Source organism: Xenopus tropicalis, chromosome 8 (assembly GCF_000004195.4).
Source record: "Xenopus tropicalis strain Nigerian chromosome 8, UCB_Xtro_10.0, whole genome shotgun sequence".
In the NCBI taxonomy this organism is placed as follows: domain Eukaryota; kingdom Metazoa; phylum Chordata; class Amphibia; order Anura; family Pipidae; genus Xenopus; species Xenopus tropicalis.
The window spans coordinates 39,238,493-39,260,713 of record NC_030684.2 but is presented as its reverse complement, the minus strand read 5'-3'; the positions used below and the strand labels follow the sequence as shown (position 1 = coordinate 39,260,713).

Sequence of the window (22,221 nt, the reverse complement as noted above, 5' to 3'; positions counted from 1 at the left end):
TTATTACATATAACTTAGATTGTAAGCTCTATGGGACAAGGAATTCCTTCCTCTTGTCTCTTTACACTCTTTATGTAACTGTACTTTGTATATATCATTGTATTGACCCTTGTTTGTTTTATTAATCTTTGTATCTGCTGTGCAGCACTGTGTACAGAAGTAGCTCTTTAAGAATAAAAATGTACTTGCATACATATGGGGTTAAAGAGGAGGCCAGCTTGCTGTATAGGGACGGAGCTTTAAAGGATGAATGTGAGGAAGGCCAGACTCTTTTGAGCTGGCAAACAATGAGGTTGTAAGATTGAGGGTGCTTGCTAGGATACCTTACAGGGGCAGTTCTATGCTGGATGAGAAGGAGGGGATGCAGTGCTGTTGAGGATGAATGTGGGTACAGGTTAGGATACAGTTGTGTTCAGCTTGGTGCGCAGTGTGGGACAGGATGGGTATGTGGGTGGCAGTGTGGTACAGGATGGGTATGTGGGTGCTGTTATAATACTGTGGGGGTGACAGTGTGGTACAGGGTGGGTATGTGGGTGCTATTAAAATACTGTGGGGGTGACAGTGTGGTAAAGGGTAGGTATGTGGGTGCTATTAAAAAACTGTGGGGGTGACAGTATGGTACAGGGTGTGTATGTGGGTGCTTTTATATTACTGTGGGAGCACAGTGTGGTATGGGGTGGGTATGTGGGTGCTGTTAGAATACTGTGGGGGGGGGCAGTGTGGTACAAGGTGTATGTGGGTGTTTTTATATTACTGTGGGGGCACAGTGAGGTATGGGGTGGGTATATGGGTGCTGTAAGAATACTGTGGGGGCGCAGTGTGGTACAGGATAATTAGTGCTGCATACATAACATGTCGGCAGATAAGGAGACACTGGCTGAGGATGACGTAGCACTGTGTTAAAACTGCAGCATGAAGATTCCCTATATGGAGGGATGGTTGGCGATTGAGTTCAATATTTAGAAATTTACCCGATTACATTTCTTTGTTATAGGCCATTTAGGCCTTTTTATGTGGGATTAGAGACAGATGCTACAGAGTAGAGGTGTCTATACTGAGAAGCTTGGATACTGGGGATTGACAGCTTTGATTATGAGTAGAGTGGGGTGCTGCTCTCAGACAGAGCTGTTAGTAGGGTGAGGAGAGGCATGAATGCCGTGGGATGACAGATGAACAGACTGCATATGCTGCTATAGCCTAGGCTGCTGTGTTCTCATGGAAATGGCCTTCCTAATGTGCAGAGCAGAATGCAGCAGTGAAGGGACGGCAGGAGAATGTACAGCTGGGTAATAGCACGTATTCAGGCGCGTATTTCTGAGCTACATGCCAGCTAATCTTCTCTCTCAGAGTGACCCACTTGTCCCCTCGCTTTCTCCCTCTGTTAATCGCTCACACAGGGGCACTGCTTTGCCTCTCCTTCCCCCTCCTTCCACTCTGTGCCTGCCAAATCTCCACCCTGATCCCCTGCAGAGACACATGGGAGGAGAGCAGGATGCTGAGGAGGGGTGCAGAGAGGGAGGAATAGAGGGGGGAAAGCTTCTTTCATTCACTTCTCTTTATTAGGTACAGATGTTGGTTAACTATTTCACTGGCTTCTCACCCTACCTGTACCTGGCCAGTAATGCGTGTCTGTCCTTCTCAGTGCCCATACCCCTGCAGTCACATTTGCTGTGTACAAAACACCGTGTACCCTTCCCTGTAGTTGCATATTCTGCTATCCATAGTGATGTGCAATGTCAGGAAGGTGGGATCTGTCGGAGGCCTCCCCCATTCCATTGTAAACAGGGAGACGCTGACTGCAATTCTACACACTAGTTTCCCTAGTAGCCTGAGAATTCTTCTGATTCCATTGAGTCCCCTGAGCTTCCTCTTCTGTTTTCCCGTCCTCTTGTCCTTTTCCAAAATGCCTCCCATGGTCTTGTTCAGCTTTTGCTAAATACCATTTATCCTTTCTCCCCTAACATTCATTCCTTCTGCATTTTCCTGTGCCAGGTTTATGCACTTTATATCTATGTGAGAGAAATCTCCAGCTAAAGGTGCCATAGCTTTGCTCAGCTCCCTCTCTGCTTTCCCTGCTTATCACAAGGAGCACTGCTTCTTATATTAAAACATCACCTTTATTTTTGTCATTAAGAACATCCATATAATTGAGATTTACTCCATACTCTTGATGCGTTTCATGGCTTCACGCCACCTCATCAGAAGCTTGTGAGCAATAGTGCAGGAAATGTTCTGGTTGGCATCATCTCCATTGCTCTGTGTAAAAATAACAGCTTTGCGTGTGATTCTTAGACGCTGTTCCAATGTGTATTTGAATTTCGGCACCCTGGCTCTTCTACAACCTTAAAAGTGACAGGTGCTCCCGCATCAATGGCCGCACTTGTTCATGTTTTATCCAAACAGATTGGTGCAACTCTTCTCGTACATGCAATTATGCTAGAATTATAGAAACAAAGCTGCATTGCGGGAATTGTGTCCAAAATTGCACTTTGCATGCTGCACTTGTGCTTGTAAATGATGTCTAGAATTTCTGAAATGTGCTCTCACCTGCACCTCTAAACATTTCCCACTCGGATCAATGAGGCCAGGGGAGGCAGAGATGGGCTATCCCCCCAACTCCCATTAAGGAAGGCCCACGATTGCCTCCACCAGCTTCTATTCAGCTAAATACAATGCACTGCATGTGCCATTGGCATATGGTATATGATATCATCTCTTGATTGCTCTCCTTAAATTGCCAGATATAGTCTGGTTATTCCTGCAGTAAAGGCCTTGCCTGTTACCAAGCTGTATACCTGCATTAATGTCTCTGCTTGCATTTCTAGGGCTATAACACACCATACATTTTGTTGCCTAGGAAAATGCAGGAGAGGGCAGTTTCCACCAGTAATTCACACTGATCCCAACTCAGAGGTTTTTTTCTGTTGCTCACAAAGGAGATGGTTAAATGTGGTTGGCAAAGCGTACCGCGCACCATTGACCTTACCTTGCATAGGCTGGTATTAAATGGGTCAGGTGGCAACCCAACACCCATGTAGAGGTCAGAATTTGTCTTAGCTGGGCCAAATACAAGCAGTCTGGACACCCACACAACCTCCAGTCTATTTACTACACTTCTGGAGCATGAAGAACGTTGAAGCAGAAGCCAAGAGAGAATGTAGCAGCAAGCCTTAGGGGAAGTTGCAGCCATGGAGCAGCATGTGAATTTCGTAGCTGTCACCAAAATTTTGTGCAAGGTTTCCTTCTGCTAGTTCTAAGTAGGTCTCTATTTCCTATCCTTCTCAATCCCCTCCCATCTCTTTTGTAACCCTCCTTTTTTTTTTTTTTTTTTTTTTACACTACCTCTTGGGATTCACAGCTGTTCTACTTCACAAAGAGCCCATAGATTACTCCATTTGGCCAGTACACCCCGATACTGTATGGCTGTGCCGGTCTCGTGCTCCTAAAAAGTTGTGTGAAGTGTTACTTGTATCATTAGAACACAATAAAACATATTAAAGGAGCAGTTTATCACTGTGTTTGAATTTCTGTGGATTTTATTTGTTGTGCAAAACCTACAATTGAAAGCATTTTCAGTTTACACTTCAAAAACATCCTTACAATAGTTTGGAAGGAGGAGTTTGTTAAACAAATTATACTTTCCAGTTGAGGCAGAAAATCAGGAATAGGAAGGCCTTGATTATAGAAAGTAATCACCCTTTAAAGGGGTACTATCCCACTCAACCATTAGCTGTTAGCTCCAGGTCATAGCCCCCCCCTGCCTTTACCCTCCACCCACCTGTTCCACATACCAACTTCTGAGGTGCAGGGCTGCGCAGCAATATGGCAGCCACCATCTTTGGCCACATCACCCTTGTTCCAAAGTTCTATGGTGCTGATTGCATCCAAGAGCCTGATCACTGGAAGTTGAACCATGGATCTGGCTCAGACTGCATGCTCCTATCCAGTCACCACATTCAGGTTTGGGAACAATATGGACACAGCAAAATATGGCAGCTGATACGTTTAGCACTGTGCTAAGGTTTGGGAGGAGCAGGGGAGATAGCTGTGAACTATGCTAATCTTCTTATAGCTAGCACAATCGGGTAGTAAGTACAGGGTTATTCTGTACCTTGTGGCCCTCTAGGGCTACTTATACTGTATGTTGTGCAAACTAAGAGGAGTTCCAGGGGACACCCACATGCCTTGGGCCCTCACCACAAGCCCCCTGTTGTAGCACTACTGAACGCATCCATTGTAGGAGTGCAAACATTTCTGCCTTAGGAATCAACAGGACTATGCAAAGTGGGTGTTTTGTGCCCATTTCTTACCCTCTGCACTTTGCCCGATGCTCATTCTGTTGCTCACCATACTATATTATTGTAGTAGCATTATAATGTTTCCAATAGGATTATTATAGTGGCATTTCTCATAGCACTGTCCCGTTAGTTGCTGGAATGGTATGTAAGAATATGGTTATTTATATAGCGCTACTTATGTACAGAGAACAGTGTTGAATGTACATGTCTTGGCCTGCTAAGAATTGCGCACTGTTTATGGATGTTGTTATAGCATCCACTCAGTTTGGCGAGAAGGAATGGTACTAGCAGATTGCAGGTTAGGTAAGACCTGGCGTTAAGGTTAAGGTAATTCATACCCAGATTAGGCCTGGCAGTTTGGGTGTTTTCGGTCATACTGAACAACCATCTGGTCATGTATGTATTTTCACATTGATGACGGTCTGATTATTTAGACTGTCAGCTGAGCAAAAGGAACAATACACATGTATGGCCTCTCGTATGGTAGCCCCCATTTGGCCCGTAGCCGGATTGGCTGACATGGTGCCTGGTTGGCCCCTGTATGGCCACTTTCAAAATGAGTTGTGCTGTGTGTTACGCAATAATGTATTGTATGTAAGGGCTGCAGTGGCAGCAGAATAAGCTGAAACTTTCACTTTAAAGGGCATAGAGTTGCCAGAGTTGAACTCTAAAAATTGTGTAGACATGAGCTGAACTGTGGAGTTAAGTGGTACTGTCTATTCACCCATTGATAAATATCCCCACCAAACCATGGGGCCTACCAGTTGGCACCATTTGCATAACTGCATTAGGACCACAATAAAGTTAGCTGATAAAGGTATTACCTTTATACTACTTTTGTTGTTTTTTATTTCGAAACGATTACCCTGTAAACTTTTTGACTGGCTAGCACGGTACATCACCTTTTCCTGCAACCACAATAGACACACAGGCCCTACTTTGGTAAATCAATTGCCCTAAATTATACTTGGCGCCCCCCCCAAATGAGTAAGCTTCTCACGTCTCTGCAGGAGCTTATAGGTATTCATTTGTTTTTTTTTAACTACAGCTCCCATCATTCTCTGTCACTTAGCCCAGTAGTTTGCATGCTGCGGATTCCAATAAGTCCAATAAGTAAATGTGCCTGAAATGGATTTGATTGGTGTTGCCTATCCAGGAAACAGGTAGGGATGCAGGCCATATTGCCCCCTTCACCCATTGGATTAAATAAGGCTTTTATTAGTTATACTCAGTCCCTGAAAGTTACCCATGGTGCATGGCACACAAGGGAAAATCTGGATCGTTAAACTTAATGGCTGTGTACATACAAGGGATTGGGAAATCATGGAAAAGAAACAAAAATACTACTTCTGTTTCTATATGCTTGTTGTTACATACTGTAGCTATAGTCACCAGTGGAGTGCAACTAAAGGCTGGATTGAACATTAATGTATAGTGATTTCAATGTATTTATGTCCCAATGTGTTGTTTGTGCAGAATAACTGTATTGGCTTTACTAGAAAGCAGCTCAGTCCTGCTGTGAGAGTTAAGCAAGGTTTGTTTGGTGAATGTAGGGGAGATATGAACTCCCTTCCCCACCTCCCAATAATGGTGATGTAAGTTCACCCGATAGCAGAGTCCGCACCCCACCCCCAGCCCACGGGGAGAGGAAGGAGGGTGTGTGAGCAGCAGGCGTTCCCCTAGCCATTTAAAAAAAACCTACCCCACCCTGGGTGTGTCTGATTTCTGCGATCCCCAGATCCCTGAAGTGCAGCTCAAAAGAAGAAACAGGCTGCCATGCAAATACCTTTCATTAGAAGGGAAAGTCATACAATGAGGGGGGACCCTCTCTGCATGTTAATCACAGGGCCAGCTCTTCTGTGTAACCTGTATTCTCATTCTCTTTGCACCCTGCTGTGCCCCTCTGTGCATTCCTACAGCTTACTTTATACTGGGGCTTTAGCTTTAAATGTTACTAAACCTCAGTACCCCACTGCTCAGCTGAAATCTCTTTCTGTGGCACAGGAGCTCACCAAGAAGCCTCAGGGGTGGTATAATATATACAATATATTTATTAAGGAAAAAAAAAACACCCAGAAATATTCATGGAGACATTTTAACTATACTCTACTGTCATGTGCTTTATACCTTTCTAATAAACGTATATCCCGAATGTATCCTTTATAAACAGATGTCAACCGTTATAAATGGTACTTAGTGATGTCACTTTGTATATTATAAGAAATCCTGTACTGTAAAATAGGAAGATGTTAGAAGTCACCTTGGTGGCCTTGTGCCATTGTGTGGTTATGGAACTTCTCAGGGACTCCGTTTAGCCTTATAATACACAAGAAACATGAATAACTTTCCGAATGGCCATGTATCTGTTATATGCTGATAGAAGGCTGGGTATGAGTTTACCATAAAAAGTGCCGAATAAAACTTTCCGAATGGCCATGTATCTGTTATATGCTGATAGAAGGCTGGGTATGAGTTTACCATAAAAAGTGCCCATTTACATAGGAACACGAAGCAGCTGTCTGGATTCAAAATAGGCCCTGGCATTTCAAGTACCCAAACAGCCCACCACCACCATAGATAGTGAGTGTCTATGGCATCTTACAGCAGCCCCTCTGGCATTTGCCAGAACCCACACATTGTCAGTCTGGGCCTGGCAGCTGTTGAAAGAAAAGGGTGTTTTTATTGCATGTGGGCCAAGAGAGAATCCCCTGATCACGAATGCCCGTGTGGCAAGGACAGTATGTCTGATTTTAATAGCACTTATAACCTTTCGATAACCATTCATGCCCTTCTCCGTGTGCCGTTTCCTGTTAGCTCATCTCTAGCTGCCCTTAAGTACAACTGCTGGCATCAAACTGCCCTTTCTGACTGTCAGTCTCTTCTCATTGGTGAAAATGGTGGGCGGTGCACAGATTCTGTGGAAAGTGGAGAGGCTAGTCTCACAGTCCATTGCTTCAACATGAAATGAGATTTGGGTGTGGGGTGAGAAATGGTCCCTGCCTTTATAGGGCTATTTTATTGCTTTGGCCCTCCCTGAGAGAAGTGCTGCCAGGGACAAGTCTCTGTGTATATATTCTTATGTACACATTTTCCATATAATTTGTCATGCTCTTCCCATTTCTCATTGGATCTGGTGGTCCGTTTGCAGGTGCTTGAAAATCTGTTGCAGAGAAGGTTAAGACACTGCCATATGGCCAGTGAAGCATTGCTCTACATACATTGCTTTGTCAGCGTTGCAGTAAACAAGCCATGAATGTACATAGGATTTGCTTGGAACAAATGTTTGTCACTTTGTGTTTACTTTTGATCTGGTCTTCTCTCCGCAGGTCTATAACTCCTCCCCATTGTCATCCCGCTGCAAAATGGCTTCTGAAACACCAACCCCAGCCTTCCTTAGTGATATCAAGTTGGAACCTCCCGAGCAACTCTTGGACAGTGACTGTAGCCTGCCACAAGCTGAGCCTGTGGACCTCTCCATCCATAAGAACCAAAAGACATCTCTACGGCAGTCTTCAAGTCCACCTTCTTCCTCTCCTATGGTCCTGGGAACCCCTCTGTCAGCACCCCCTTCTATTGTCTCGCTCTCGGGCTTAGGTTCAGCTGTCCCTGCAGTGCTCTCCCCAGGCTCCATCTTGGCCTCTACACAAGGCAGTGGAGGACAGCAGATCCTGCATGTTATTCACACAATCCCTTCTGTTAACCTACCAAGCAAGATGGGCAACCTGCAGACCATCCCAGTAGTAGTACAGTCACTGCCTGTTGTGTATACAACATTGCCCACTGATGGAATGACTGCTGCCCTCACTGTACCACTTTTAGGGCCGGATGGAAAAGTCACAGGTGAGAAAAGATTGGGGCTTGGGTGACGCAGAACTGTTTATTGCCATTTTGATATGCCACAAATGCTATTGTGATAACCAATGGCAACAGTTGTCACAGATAATGGTATAACTGGACATGTAATTGTCCCATAACAAAGTCTTCTAGGGCCTTATCATTGCAGGTTTGATATATTTGAATGCTTACATTGAAATTTCTCATCAGTTTAGATGCTTGCGAGGCTCTCTGCACACTTGGGCCCCCATAAAGCCTTAGGATATATTGTTACTGTTGACATATTGCCATCATTTTTCCATAGCAATTTGCCCATGTGTCTATTAGCACATTTTTGGATAACAGTGCATGTTAACACTTATCTGTAGATACCGTCTTAGAGTCACTATACAGTGGGTGTATAATTTCATTATTATCTATAGTCATATGTCCAGCTTTATTGGTAGGGTTCCTACCACCAAACACAGCTCAGGACTCTGCAAGCAGGGCTTAGGCGAATCATCAGGAAAAAATGCCTGTAGGGTATAAATAAATAACTGCAGTACTGTTTAGTAGAGCAGTTTGTATCATTTTGACCAATTAGAATATTTTCCTTTGATAGCTCCTGTAGTATTCAGAGATGCTTCAGGGTCAGGGCCACAGGGGTTAATTCCTGGTATGACCACATATCTCAGTGCAGGGTGGTGCTGTTGGCAATCAAACCAGCGGCTGCTGTGGGAAAGTTGCTCCTTCTGTTCACAGCCCAACACAGCTTATGGCGCAGTCTATGCATGGAGGATTCTAACTAGAGAAGCTTCCTACATAGGAAATTATATGCTTTGTTGCTAGCCCTGCAGCTCCTCAACTCAGACGGCCTTTAGATGGTAAGCTCTTTTGAACAGAACTCTCGTTAACTCCTGTATATTTCTATTATGTATTTTTATTATTCTGCATATTTTTTTATGTAATCTGTATGTTCCATGTATACACCAACCTGTTGTATAGTGATGTGGAATTTATTGGAGCTTTACAAATAAATGTTAATAATAATAATCATAATGGACAAATGACACTGACATTTTTGGGATAGTACTTGGTGCACAGGTACCTTAATTTCTATGGAGGGCTTAAATTTTTTTTCCCCTTTCCCCTCAACACACAGGTAGGTAATATAATGTAACCATGTATTGTGTTTATTTCTGCCTGTTGCATAGTTTTCCCTTTTATGGATTGTGTAGCACTACAGTATGTTATGAGTAAACAATAATAGTGAATGTGTTGAATTATAAACACTTGCCTATACTATAGTTTTTATTACTGTTTACAGCATTTGGAATGGTGTGCTGTTGCCCTCTAATGGATAAAATATAAATTACATGTTCACTTAACTTGTATAGTAAAGAATAAAACATCCTATACAAGTTAATATGTTTGTGCGTATAGATAGATAGATATATAGAGACAGAAAGAGAGAGATAGACAGATTTTTTTGTTATAGTATACATTCAATAAAGGTGGAGTTGTGTACTTGGTTTCTCTCAAATGTAAAAGTGTTGTGTAATTGCAAGCCAACCGCATAAAGCATTGGTCACCCTTGTGGTGAGATGTCATAATGCATAAATGGGTGAAAAGGCAAAAAATAAGCTAAGATGCCAAATATAGCTCTTTCTAAATTATTTCTCTTTTTAGGCCGGTCTCATAATTTGCTGATGAGATCCCAAGCCTCTGAAGTAGAAGATTTTGATTTGAGGGCAGATCAGTCTCCGTGTGACCTTGGCAGTATGAGCTTATCAGCACATTCTTCAGGTACTTGACAAATAAATGTTACAGGACTGAAACTGTAAGGGTTTTTAATTATATCGCAGGTATGAGAGGCTAAGTGTCATTCCATTATAGACTTCTGGGCCTCATTTACTAGCATGGCAAATTTGCATTAGTGCTGTAACCTAGAGAACATTCAGAATGATTTTACTTGTAGAATGATAGTTCGATATTAATGCTGGCTACAGGTTACTGCAGTGGTGCTTATTTTCCCATTGTTGTTAAATAGTACCTTTAGGGCAGAGGTACATGGGGAGTTTACATTCTAGCCAGTGGGGTGGCATTGCAGGGAGATTAGTCGCCAGCAACAACGAAGATTTGTCGCGGCGCGACTAATCTCCCTGTGTACCCCTGCCCATAGGGTAAAGAAACATGGAGCTACCAGTAGCAGCTACTTTTTCACAGCTACTAAACGCCAGAAAATACCCTGCCATAGACAATACTGAGAATTGTCTCTGCTAAAACACATATGGAGACCGATAAATGATCAGCATTGTCTATTTTAGTAGCCACACGCAGTTGCTGCTACTAGTAGATCTGTGTGTCTTCACCCTTAAAGTAAACCTATCCCTGCCACACATGATAGAACCGATGGAGCCGACTCAGTGTGCCATCCCAGTTAATGCAATCCTGCTCTAAAGCTGGCCTAGTTGTGTTCAGACTGAGTCAGCTATTACAAAAACAATGGGTTACTAAATTGTACTTATCTAGTCATAGGCTAACTGGTTGGAGACCTTAAGCTGGCCATACACGTGGCGATCTCACGATGTTTCGTACGACCGTCGGTCGAACGAAACATCGTCAGATCCGCCACACACCATTCAGGGCTGAATCGGCAGGTAAGGAGGTAGAAACAATAGGATTTCTACCTCCTTCTGCCGATTCAGCTCTGAAGGGAGAATTTTGGTCAGGCGCCTTCTATGGCGCCCGATCAAAATTTTCTAACTTGGCCGATCGGCGAGCCGACCGATTTCAGCAGCTTCCTGCGATATCGGTCGGCTCGCTGACATGCCATACACGCACCGATTATCGTACGAAACGAGGTTTCGTACGATAATATCGGTGCGTGTATGGCCACCTTTAGATGATTAATTCCCCAGAGACACAATAGTAGGTATCATTGGCCTGGTTTAGTATTCTAGCCAATCAGCTCTGCTTTACTTTTATCCAGCATACCCAGTATTGGGGCCTACCCAAGTTTCTTTTGGAACTTTTTTTTTTTTTTTTTTAACATGATACACATTTCGTTATATAAAAACCACTCACAAAAATACTTAGTACTGATAAGCCCTTAGACAATTTACACACGTGTCTGCTATTTGTGTGAACATCTGGTTTCCAGCCTGACATGCACATTTGATTAAGATTTATACAGACTGCCGACTACCTGCTATTTCATGCGACAACGCACAAATATTGCCATATTCTCCAGGCCTATGATTCCTTCTGATATGTATCTTCCTTGACTGTACACTAATTCATAAAGAAGATGTGCATCTGATAATTATTGCTACTAAACATGGTCCCACGTTGTGTCTGTTTATTAAAGCTTACATTGCTATTGATAACCAGCACATAGCACATATTTATAGACCCCTGTAGTTTCCTTACTGCTCCTGATCAGTGCTTTAGTCAGTGGATCAATAGCCACCCTTAAAAATGTTTATGTGCTTTCTTTGTTAGTTAAAGCAGAACTTGAATCTCCGGTGGAGATTAACAGCGACAGCGATGATAGCATTGTGGAGGCATCGCCTTCCTTTCCTGACACAGCACATGGGTAAGAGAGAAACTGTTTATGCAAAAACAAACACTATTGTACTATGATCACCTTGCATGGCAGAGGTTTTACTTGAACCCTTTAAAAATAGTTTTTCCCCCCTCCCTATGCTCATCTGTAAATCCATCTGCTCAGGTAGGCATCTGAGATAAGAGGCCAAATATTGTAATAAATGATCTTTTCATGTCCTCGACCATTTTAGCCCAGGTACTCTTGGGTCTGTTTTCTCTATATTCATAATGCTGTAACACTGGTGTAATAAACTTGTTGCCTGCTGCCTATATTTATAACTGTCGTACGCTTTTCTTTGTTCTGAATTGAAGTGAATTTTCATGATCACCAAGCTTTCCCTTTTCTATGCCAGGACACGTTTGATGCGAATGCAGAGAGGTGGAGCTGGTTCTCCTGACATGAGGAAGAGGCGAGTCCATCAATGTGATTTTGAAGGCTGCAACAAAGTATATACAAAAAGTTCTCACTTGAAAGCCCACAGGAGGATACACACAGGTAAGAAGAGAATGCCAGGGTTCAAGCATGCTAGGGGAAATGACAAGGATTAAAACTGTGGGAAGGGGCTGGACAAAGTGACTTTACATGCAGATAATAGGGCAAGAGAATTCTAGTACAGATGAACTTTCCAATTGATGGCCAGGAAATGGGCAGACACAAAAGCTTTGCATATGAAAGCATGTTAAAGGGATATACTGAGCTTTGCCTTAGGCTAAAGGCCCAAGGGAGGGAGACTTTCACCAAAACTGAGGATCTCTACAAAGTAAACTTGTTTATAATGGGAAGCATAATTAACTCAAGCAGTGTGCAATTGTCTTTTAAAAAAAGTCTTTTAAAGTCATAATCACTGTACTAAAGTGTTGCCTCTGTGATCTCACTATGATAGTCACTGTTTCACATGCTATTGGCTGATTATTTGGCACTGACCATTGTTCATCTTAACTTCTGACTTTTAATAATGCTTGGCCACAAGGTAGATTCAGTCACTAAAACTCTCCAACAACTGGCTGGATCAAGGCTGGATTTGTGACTAGTAGCTGAGTGGTGCCCACAAAGCCCATTTGGATTGCTGACCATGTACAGAGACTAATGCAAGAATCAGAAAATTGGACTTGCCAACATGAATAGCTGAAGCCACAGATTCAAATACTTGGCCAGCTTTTAGTTTTTTTTTTGTCACTCAGGTCCAGACTGGCATTCAAAATAGGCCCTGGCATTTCAAGTACAGAGACAAACAGCCTACCACCTGGCCCAAAGAGCCCCCACACACCCAATAGATAGTGACTGTCTATGGCATATTACAGCAGCACCTCTGGCATTTGCCAAAATCACACATGGCCAGTCCGGGCCTGGTCCTGCTTCAGCTGGACTGTGAGAATGACCTATCGTTAAAATGATAGTAGATAGCTTCATGTCAGCTTCTGTCCATGTATTCAGTAGGTAGTATTCACCCCTTCCTTGTATGCTGAGGATTTACCTGCTTTCATAGGGGTGTGTAGGTTTTGGGCCTGCAGTGTAGTGATTGTAAGCTGAACATCTATTAACTTGCATGGTAATTCTGAGTGTTGTAGTTTAGCATCAGATAATCGGGCACTGGTTATAGTTCCATGGCCTAAAGACTAGTTAAGTCCACTGATCTGTTAAATACAGATTTGCTTGAAATGCTTCTACAGGTATGGGGCCTGTTATACAGAATGCTCGGGGGCTGGGGTGTTCCGGATAATGGATCTTTCCATAATTTGGATCTCCATACCTTTAGCCTGCTAAAAACTCGTTTAATCATTAAATAAACCTAATAGGATTGTTTTGCCTCCATTAATGATTAATTATATCTTAATTGGGATCAAGTACATGGTTATGTTTTATTTTTACAAAAAAAATGGAAATCAATTTAAAAATTTGATTTGTCTGATTAATATAGAGTCTATGGGAGATGGCCTTCCCATAATTCAGCACTCTCTGGATATCGAGTTTCTGGATAACGGAACCATACCTGTATTTAAAGTGATATAATGCATTTTTTAGATGAATTACATGGCCAGTTACAGTGCTGCCAGTTACCGGGACGCCTGAATGTTCCTGCTGGTACACAAGTGGGTGTATTGTGTTTAGCTACAAGAAGGGAAAGGGTATTCTGTTTCATAGACACCTGAGAAGTTAAGCAAACAATGGGAAAAGCAGGCACAAACCAGCATTGTGTTTCCTTCACCATAAACATAAAGCTGTATATGATTATGTACAGTCATTTGTTTTTTTTTTGTCAAATATAGCAATATAATTACTTAGGCTGAAACAATGTTTAGTTCAACCACCTATAAATGTTCTTTATGTACTGCCTGGTCCTGAGGGATGCAAACAATAGGGCACATTTTTTTAAAAAAAATCACCATACTAATTAAACTATATAGGTTTATATTGCCTGCAATAAAATTGTAGAGATTAAACAAAATTCTTTATTTGCCTCTCAATTATTCTAGTGCAGTAAAGTGCTAGTTATATGTATGTTTGTGGCCTCAAGGTGTGGCCTTGGCTGAGATCCAGAGGTGATATTTTATCTCTCTACACTAATAAATATTATAGGTTGTTGTAGATACACTGCCACGTTTGGTTAGTTATACCTCCTCTCACTTAAAGGAATAGCCCAATTTTATTGTGTAGGTTTTTGTTTCCCATATACATAATGCTCATCTTATTGTTCCACCTTATCTGTCACTGCCTTATGAAGGCACTTTTTTAAAAAAAAATAAGTTTTATTTTTGCATATCAAACAAGGTACAGTAATACAGGACATAGAAAAGAGAAAGAAGGAAAAGTGAGGTAGAGGTTCAGCTCTTACTTTCTCAGAATAGAAGAAATCGCCCATTCTGTACATATAGCCAGGAGCCTTATATGGCCACAAACTTCTCTGTGTAGACTCTTGCCAAATAGGTCAATTCCTGATTTGCCAGGAAGTCCGTTCCCAATCATTCCCAGAATTGGTGGGCAGGGGCACAAGGGATTTCCAATGCATTAGGGTTTCTTTGGCATTGTACAGTAACCGTAAGTAGCACATCCTCGAGTGAGGCTAAAGTTATAGGCCACCTGTTATTCCTAGCAGGCATGTTTCCTGAAATTTGCCTAGCAGGCACCTGTTATTCCTAGCTGGTTTTCCCATTCGCTTCCTGGAAATCTGCCTGCTAGGAGGCAGATATTTGGGAAGAGAATGGGAAAGCCACCTTCCCCTCTAAGAATCGCACTACTGTATCACAGAACCTCTCAGTCACCGGGAGAGGCAGAAAACATGGAACAGATCCTGTAACATCCGACATTTAGGATGTCAGAGGTCAGATACATTGTCATAAATTTTTGCTAAGCAGCATGAAGTTTAATCTGCCCTATTTAAAAAAATAAAAAAACTTTAAAAATATAGATATTAAAGAAATGGTGGACAGCTCTGGAACCAGCTTAATCTTGCACTTCTCATCCAAATCTGGAATTTCTCTCTGACACTTAAAAAGGCAATTTTCTATTTAGGAGTACCCAGTAGCACATACTACTAAAAAAAAAGTATATTTTTATGAAAATGGGTTATTTAGATGAAGTAAGGTTTTACATATAAGAAGGTTTAATATGGTTTTCTCAAGAAAATGCTAACCAAAACAAATGGCAACCACGCCAGTAACCATTGGCTCAGGGTGATATTGGGAGTATAGTGCAGACGTGTGACTTCTTTATATAACTTGTAACTGTTTCTCACTGGTAGAGAAAGGGGCTTAGGGACGAAGTGCATGCAGATAGCAATGTGGAGTAGTGAGCCACTACATAAAAGAAATTGATTACATGAAAGAAGTTGAGAACATAGAGTATACTCCATATGTGCAAGCACTGCAGGTTGTGGGAAGTCCAGTGCTTGCGAGCGTATTCACATTGAAATGTTCATAAATGTTTAACTCAAGCTCATTTATACTTGTTCCAACAAATGATAACCTGTTGTCCTAGCTGTGCATATACACTGGAGACTACAATGTAATAATGGCATATCACTTTTACTCATGGGGGTGGAAACTCAGTTGTGACCGATGGTACCGTTCCACAAGTATTAGTGAAAAAATTATGACTTGTGACCAGAACTGAGCCGTACTTGCACCGTGGTTACTCCCTTTCTGATGAAACAAAGTACCCTTTAAGCCAGTCTCCCACAGAGGGTGGGGGGAAGAAAGGGTGGAAGAATTGTATTCCTGATCTACTGTCCATCCTGTTGCAGGAGAGAAGCCATACAAGTGCACATGGGAGGGCTGCACATGGAAATTTGCCCGGTCAGATGAGCTGACGCGACACTTCCGGAAACATACAGGGATCAAACCATTTCTGTGCTCGGACTGCGACCGAAGTTTCTCCCGCTCAGATCACCTGGCTCTTCACCGCAGGAGGCACATCATGATGTGATGAGAGACCCTAAAAGAGCCACGCGGACAAAGGCTTCTGCTTCTGAGGCTGAGATGCACTTCAGTTTATTCTCTGCTTCACTGGTGGATGACACTTTGGTCTCATCTCTCCATCTTGTCTGAACTAATCCCTCATTTCTCATCTTGTCCTTTGCATCCTAGTTTGTTTCCGCTGATTGTTTTTTTTTTTTTTTTCTATAGTTCTTAATTCTGTGTAGTGTTTCCCCCTTTTTATCTTCTAATCTATCTCTGCTCTTGATTCTATATAGTTGTTCTTGGCCTCTTACAAGAGCACAATAAGCACAGTATTGGTCTTACCTCTCCACCAGCATCTGCCCTACCCCGGCAAGGAGCATAATGGACAATCGACTGGCAAACGATGAAGTGAAACATATGAGCCTCTTTTTCTAGGACTCTGCTGCACAGTGGATGAGGGAGAAAAGAACCGTCACTTTAAATAGGATCCTTCCTGATTATAGTCGGCATTGATGCTCCCGTTCCCGTGAACTGTTGGATGAAACAGAAATTTTATAGAAGAGTTGTTTCGTTGTATATTAACACTGAGTGTTTTATACTCTGAAACCTAAAAATACTGTGATTAATTCTGAAGCTTAATTCTAATTGAAATGTCATCGCCTGAGGATCACTTTATTACTACCTGGGACTGAGCTATTATTTAACCTGTAACACATTCGTTGTTCACCGTTTATAAATTAAGTTTTGTTTTAAACTGAAACCCCTCTATTTTATACTGAATTATCAGCTTGTTCTGACATGCACTGACACACCGGTCTTGGTTAACCACATGCAAGCTAGATGTGATAGAAATCAATAGTCTGGCTTGCCACCATCTCTCTCTCTCTCTCTTGGGTGATTAACCTCTTTCTCATCAAATAAGCAGTGAAAGAATTTAATGAGTATTACCCATCATGTCCTTGGAGTTATCAGTAGGAGTGGGGAGAATTTTACTCCTAGTCTCTCTAAAATATCAATGCAGTTTTCTCCTGTGTTTCCTCCCACAACTGTGAATCTCCTAATGGAAGAAAGGGACAAATCTTGCGGAACATGTTACTGTGACAAGGCCTCGCCAGCCTTGGAAGGGAGGGAGTTGGCATGAAGGGGGTTAAAACGGACATTATTACGGAAATGTTGACTCACGTGTCGTCGTTTTGGATTTATTTTATAGATTAAAGAAGGATACAATACTAAATGAGTGTGTTTTTGTGTTCACTTTGCTGTTGGTTGCATATGTAATGGTGACAAGTTCTAGTTTAAAGGGGTTGTTCACATTTGGGTTAACTTTTAGTATGATGTAGAGCAATTATCCTCAACCAGTGGCTCGGGGGCCACATGTTGCTCACCAGCCCCTATGATGTTGCTCCCAGTGGATTCAAAGTAGGTGCCATTTTTACATTTCTGGCTTGGAGACAAGTTTTGGATTCACACAGACACAGTTTTACTCCAATCAGAGCCTTCTGCAGGCCAGCAGTCCCCATGGGGATACCAAATAGCCAATCACAGCCCTTATTTGGCATCCACAAAAAACTTTTTCATGCTTGTGTGACTCACCAACACTTTTTACATCTGAGTGTGGCTCACAAGTAATAAAAGTTGGGGATCCCTGATGTAGAGAGTAATATACTGAGACAATCAGCAATTGATCTTCATTTGTTATTATTTGTAGTGTTTTTAGTTAGTTTATTTTCAATTAAGGAACTTTCCAGTTTGGAGTTTCGCCAGCTATTTGGTTGCTAGGGTCCACGTTACCTTAGCAAGCAGGGAGTGGTTTGGATGTAAGACTGGTATATGAATAGGAGAGGGGCTAAATAAAAACATAAGTAATACAAACTAACAATACGATTGTAGTCTTAAAGAGTAATAGTTTTATGGCTGCCTGGGTCAGTGACCCCTGTTTGCAAGCTGGAAAGAGTCAGAAGAAGGTGGCATAATTCAATAACTAATAATAATTCAAAAACTATAACAAATGAATAATGAAGACTAATTAAAAAGTTAGAATTGGCCGTTCTATAACATGCTAAAAGTTAACTTAGAGGTGAATTGCCCCTTTAATGGATTTGTTTAACACAAACCCCACAATGTCCCTTTTTCTATTTGTATTTATCTAATGGAAATGTTAAAAGAAAACTATACCCCCAAACAATGTCGGTCTCTATCAAAATATATCGCATGAACCAGCTCATGTAAATCCCTGCTTTATCTTTATAAACCATTTTCATAAAAATATACTTTTTGTATGTCATGGAGTACTCCTAAATAGAAAAATGCCATTTTAAAAACACATAAAAATCATATGATTTACAGTGTATGCAAACAAACCAAGGGCACACATACATGTTAGGTCACATGAGCCAATTAATGGACAAAGTTCTGTCTTGTACTCACACACTTCTTCCTGTTACAGTTAGAGCTGCATTATTTCCTGTCATGTGATCGGTTGGTTCTGTATTGATTCTGGGGGTATAGTTTCCCTTTAAGAGCGGAAGGTAAAATGAGATACAGGTATGGAGTCCCTTTCTATTACAGAAAGCTCTGAATTATGGGAAGGCCATCTCCCATAGAGTCCATTGTAATCAAATTTCAAAAAATTTCCTTTTTCTTTGTAGTAATAAAACAGTACAGGTATGGGATCCCTTACCTGGAAACCTGATATCCAGAGGCTCCGTTTTAATCAAATAATGACATTCTTTAAAAATGTATTTTCTTTTTCTCTGTAATAATAAAACAGTACCTTGTACTTGATCCCAACTAAGATATAATTAATCCTTATTGGAGGCAAAACAATCATGTTGGGTTTATTTAATGTTTAAATTATTTTTTAGTAAAAAATGATATAGAAATCCAAAGTACAGAAAGACCCCTTATTTGGAAAACCCCAGGTCCCAAGCATTCTGGATAACAGGTCTCATACCTGTACCATGTACCTGTACCTTGTCCTTTTGGCTTTATTTAATGTTTAAATACCATAGTTTGTGGTGTAGTGACCCTTTAATCCTTTCTGAGTGTTAGATTTTCATACTAACCAAAGATTAACTAGGCAATGTTTGGGTGTTTGACAATAACTTGACAATACTGTCAAGTTAAAACATATACCACAACCTTGTTGAAAGAAGTACACAACTGATGAACCCTTGAGTTTCCATTTCACTGGATTAAATGCAGACTAAGAAGGGTAGCCTCTTGGAAAATGTTACTTTCCGTGCTGAAAACATTCTGGAGTTATTGGTTCCTGGTCTAGCGTAACTATAAACATCAGTTGTAACATGTAGGCAGTATTTTAACTGAACTAGAGAAAACTCTGTTGATCTTGACAAATATTCTCTATGACGCAGTTTATATGCACTGCTGTTAAGCTGTAGGTATGTTGTGCCTTCACTGATTTATTTATTTTGATGCTTTCAGACCAAATGAATAATTAATTAATTCGTTTATGGTGCTAAAGATTTAATCATTGAGGGATCTGGTTCTTTAACTCTTTATGAGGATAAATGACAACAGTGTGATATAGGGTGACAAAACACTACAAGTGTGGAATGGGAATTGCAGTGTTAGAATCTTGTTGAGAAGGGAATGAATGATTGGTGAGTAGAGGAATACACATGACATTTTGCTTATTCTTCTGTACTGCATGGGAGAAGCAATAAGGACAGAAAGCTGCGACTCAGGATCTTCCTGTGAGAAGTTCGTTGAATCACAAGTGGACTTCTGACTTCTACATACTGTAATGGGTGGAGGGCAAAAGTTTTAGAGGTAGAACTCATCCATTAGTTTCTTTTTGTTTTTAAAAGAATAGGCAGAACACTTTTATTCAAGCCCTATTTATTTGGCTCAGGCTGAACTTTTTTTTTTTTACCTATTTTTAGCTCATCTTAAAGGAGACATATAGGATAAATGGGAAAACCCTAATATTGTAGGCAATTATGAATAATATCCGGTGCTGGTTTCATTTTGTGCTAAAAATTAATCCTCTCTGTAACAATGGCCCCTTTATTGGAGCTCCCTATAGATCCTCTCAGGTCCCTGTCTGGGTTTCACATGAGGGGTGGGCGTGTCCTAACGGTCCCTGCCAGAAGCACAGTAGGAGGGGGAGAGCCAATCACAGCCCTGCACTCACACAAGCACAGACAGGCTTCAGTTCCCTATCAGGTCAGCCTAGCTGCTGATTGGTTCCTATCCTACATTGCAGGGTACGGAGGGCCGCCGGCTCCCCAGCTCATCCAGAGAATTCAGCCAGCAGGAAGTGGCACAGATGGGCGGGGCTAGTGGGGTTTGGGGGAATTTCTCAATAAATCAGTGAGAAACACAACTTTTTAAGCACAATCCTTCTATATCTAGAGGATTATAATTCCCTGGTACATTCATAATTTTTATAGGATATGTCTGCTTTAACATTTGTCAGGCTATGAAGACCTCATTTGTTCTTTGGTCAAGAAGCGTCTGGTCAGCTAGTGGCCATATCCTGAAAGGAATGTAATTGACATTGTGGGCAACATAAACCCACATGCCTATCTTAGGTAACACTCAGTTGAGCAGCTAATCCCATTTTAGGTAACACTCAGTTGAGCAGCTAATCTTCCCCTTTGATGTCTGTTCTTCTGCAGGAGAGAAGCCGTACAAATGCACGTGGGAGGGTTGCACGTGGAAGTTTGCACGATCGGACGAGCTGACCCGACATTTTCGCAAACACACGGGCCTCAAGCCTTTTATGTGCATGGATTGCAACCGAAGTTTCTCTCGCTCAGACCATTTGGGCCTGCACCGCCGGAGGCACATTACAATGTGACACGGACTCGGATTACGGATGCACAGTGGTGGATGCAATTCCTTCATTGTCTTTCTGATGCTTTTAGTCTATCCCTACTTGTTTGTATTATTTCTTCCCTCTTTCTTATTTTCACTTACACTCTTTCCTCCTTTCCCCTATCTTTTTTGTTGTTAATTACTATCCCCTGCCCCTCACTAGCACAAAACACAGTATTCACCCTTTTTCACCAGGATCAGCATCCACCATGCTGTACTCACCATCCAAAGTAATGACGAACATTGTCTTACCCATCATAGCACAGTGACCCATAAAGATAGTCTTGTTTTGTGATTTTGCAATGCTGGAGGTATGATTGGGATGGGAATTGGGGGAGGGAGGGGCATTTTTTAGAAATTGAATGGTATTGGATTTTCAGCCTGCCCACTTACCAACCCTTTACACAATTTAAATGAGAAGAAATGAGAGATGGAGAGAACATGCTGCACTGTATAGCAACACAATGAACATATCAATGCCGCAGGGTCAATGAAATTCTGCAACAGACTTCTTATTTAACCTATTAATTATGGGCTTCAATTATGTTTTTTTTCTTACTTTATGTTAAATGTAGTGCTTGATTCTTTTAATATTCCTTGTAATATTCGTGTGGAAATGTCTAAATATATGTATATATTTACATGTCACCTCCGGGTTTTCTTTGTCAGTCTGTAAAACTGTAAAAATCCCAGTATTCTATATGTAAATGTATTTGAAAGGGCCAGATCCCAAAGTACCTTGGCCAGGTTTGCTATGGTGCTTTGTGTTTAGGGCCCTTTGGCTTTTAGATAAAGATGCTAAAGGAAAGTGGAGTGAGCAGCAATACCAGCAGTAACCATAGCAGAAGCACCAGCTAAAATAGTGCCGCTATAGAAGATCAATGTTTGGCTTATGTGAGGCTTTCTATTTCCTTTTTTGATGCAGGGCCCCTTCTTATATCCATGTTATATTCTAAAGAACAGTCATTTAGGGGCGTATTTATTATGCTGTGTAAAACTAGCTGAGAAACGGAGTAAAAAGCTGTGTAAAATAAATGGAAAAGATTGGCCTCTGAACACCAGATATTACGCTGTTATTTTCCATAAGTTCCGGTGGAAGAAAAACCACAAAAAAAATTACACAGATTGTACTCCGTTTTTATACGGCGAAGCCTGGCGATGTGTGGGGAATTTTCACACTGTTTTTTACACAGAGTAATAATATGCCCCTTAATTTCACCCCCCCCATCCCCCTGGGCATCATTGCATCTGTTGCACATTA

At 41.5% G+C, this 22,221-nt stretch overlaps 1 protein-coding gene across 3 annotated transcripts in view; it reads left to right on the top strand.

Moving 5' to 3' along the window:
- klf8 (Kruppel-like factor 8) overlaps positions 1 to 21,608 on the top strand; it is a 39,837-nt gene extending 18,229 nt beyond the window's left edge. For 2 of the 3 annotated variants that reach the window (XM_012967977.3, NM_001123440.1), the window contains 5 exon segments: positions 7,625 to 8,138; positions 9,801 to 9,917; positions 11,616 to 11,709; positions 12,074 to 12,216; positions 15,962 to 17,352. In XM_012967977.3, coding sequence (XP_012823431.1) covers positions 7,625 to 8,138; positions 9,801 to 9,917; positions 11,616 to 11,709; positions 12,074 to 12,216; positions 15,962 to 16,143 — 1,050 coding nt within the window. In that variant the 3' untranslated portion in view covers positions 16,144 to 17,352. 3 annotated transcript variants of the gene reach the window in all.
- Positions 21,609 to 22,221: the final 613 nt, after the last annotated feature.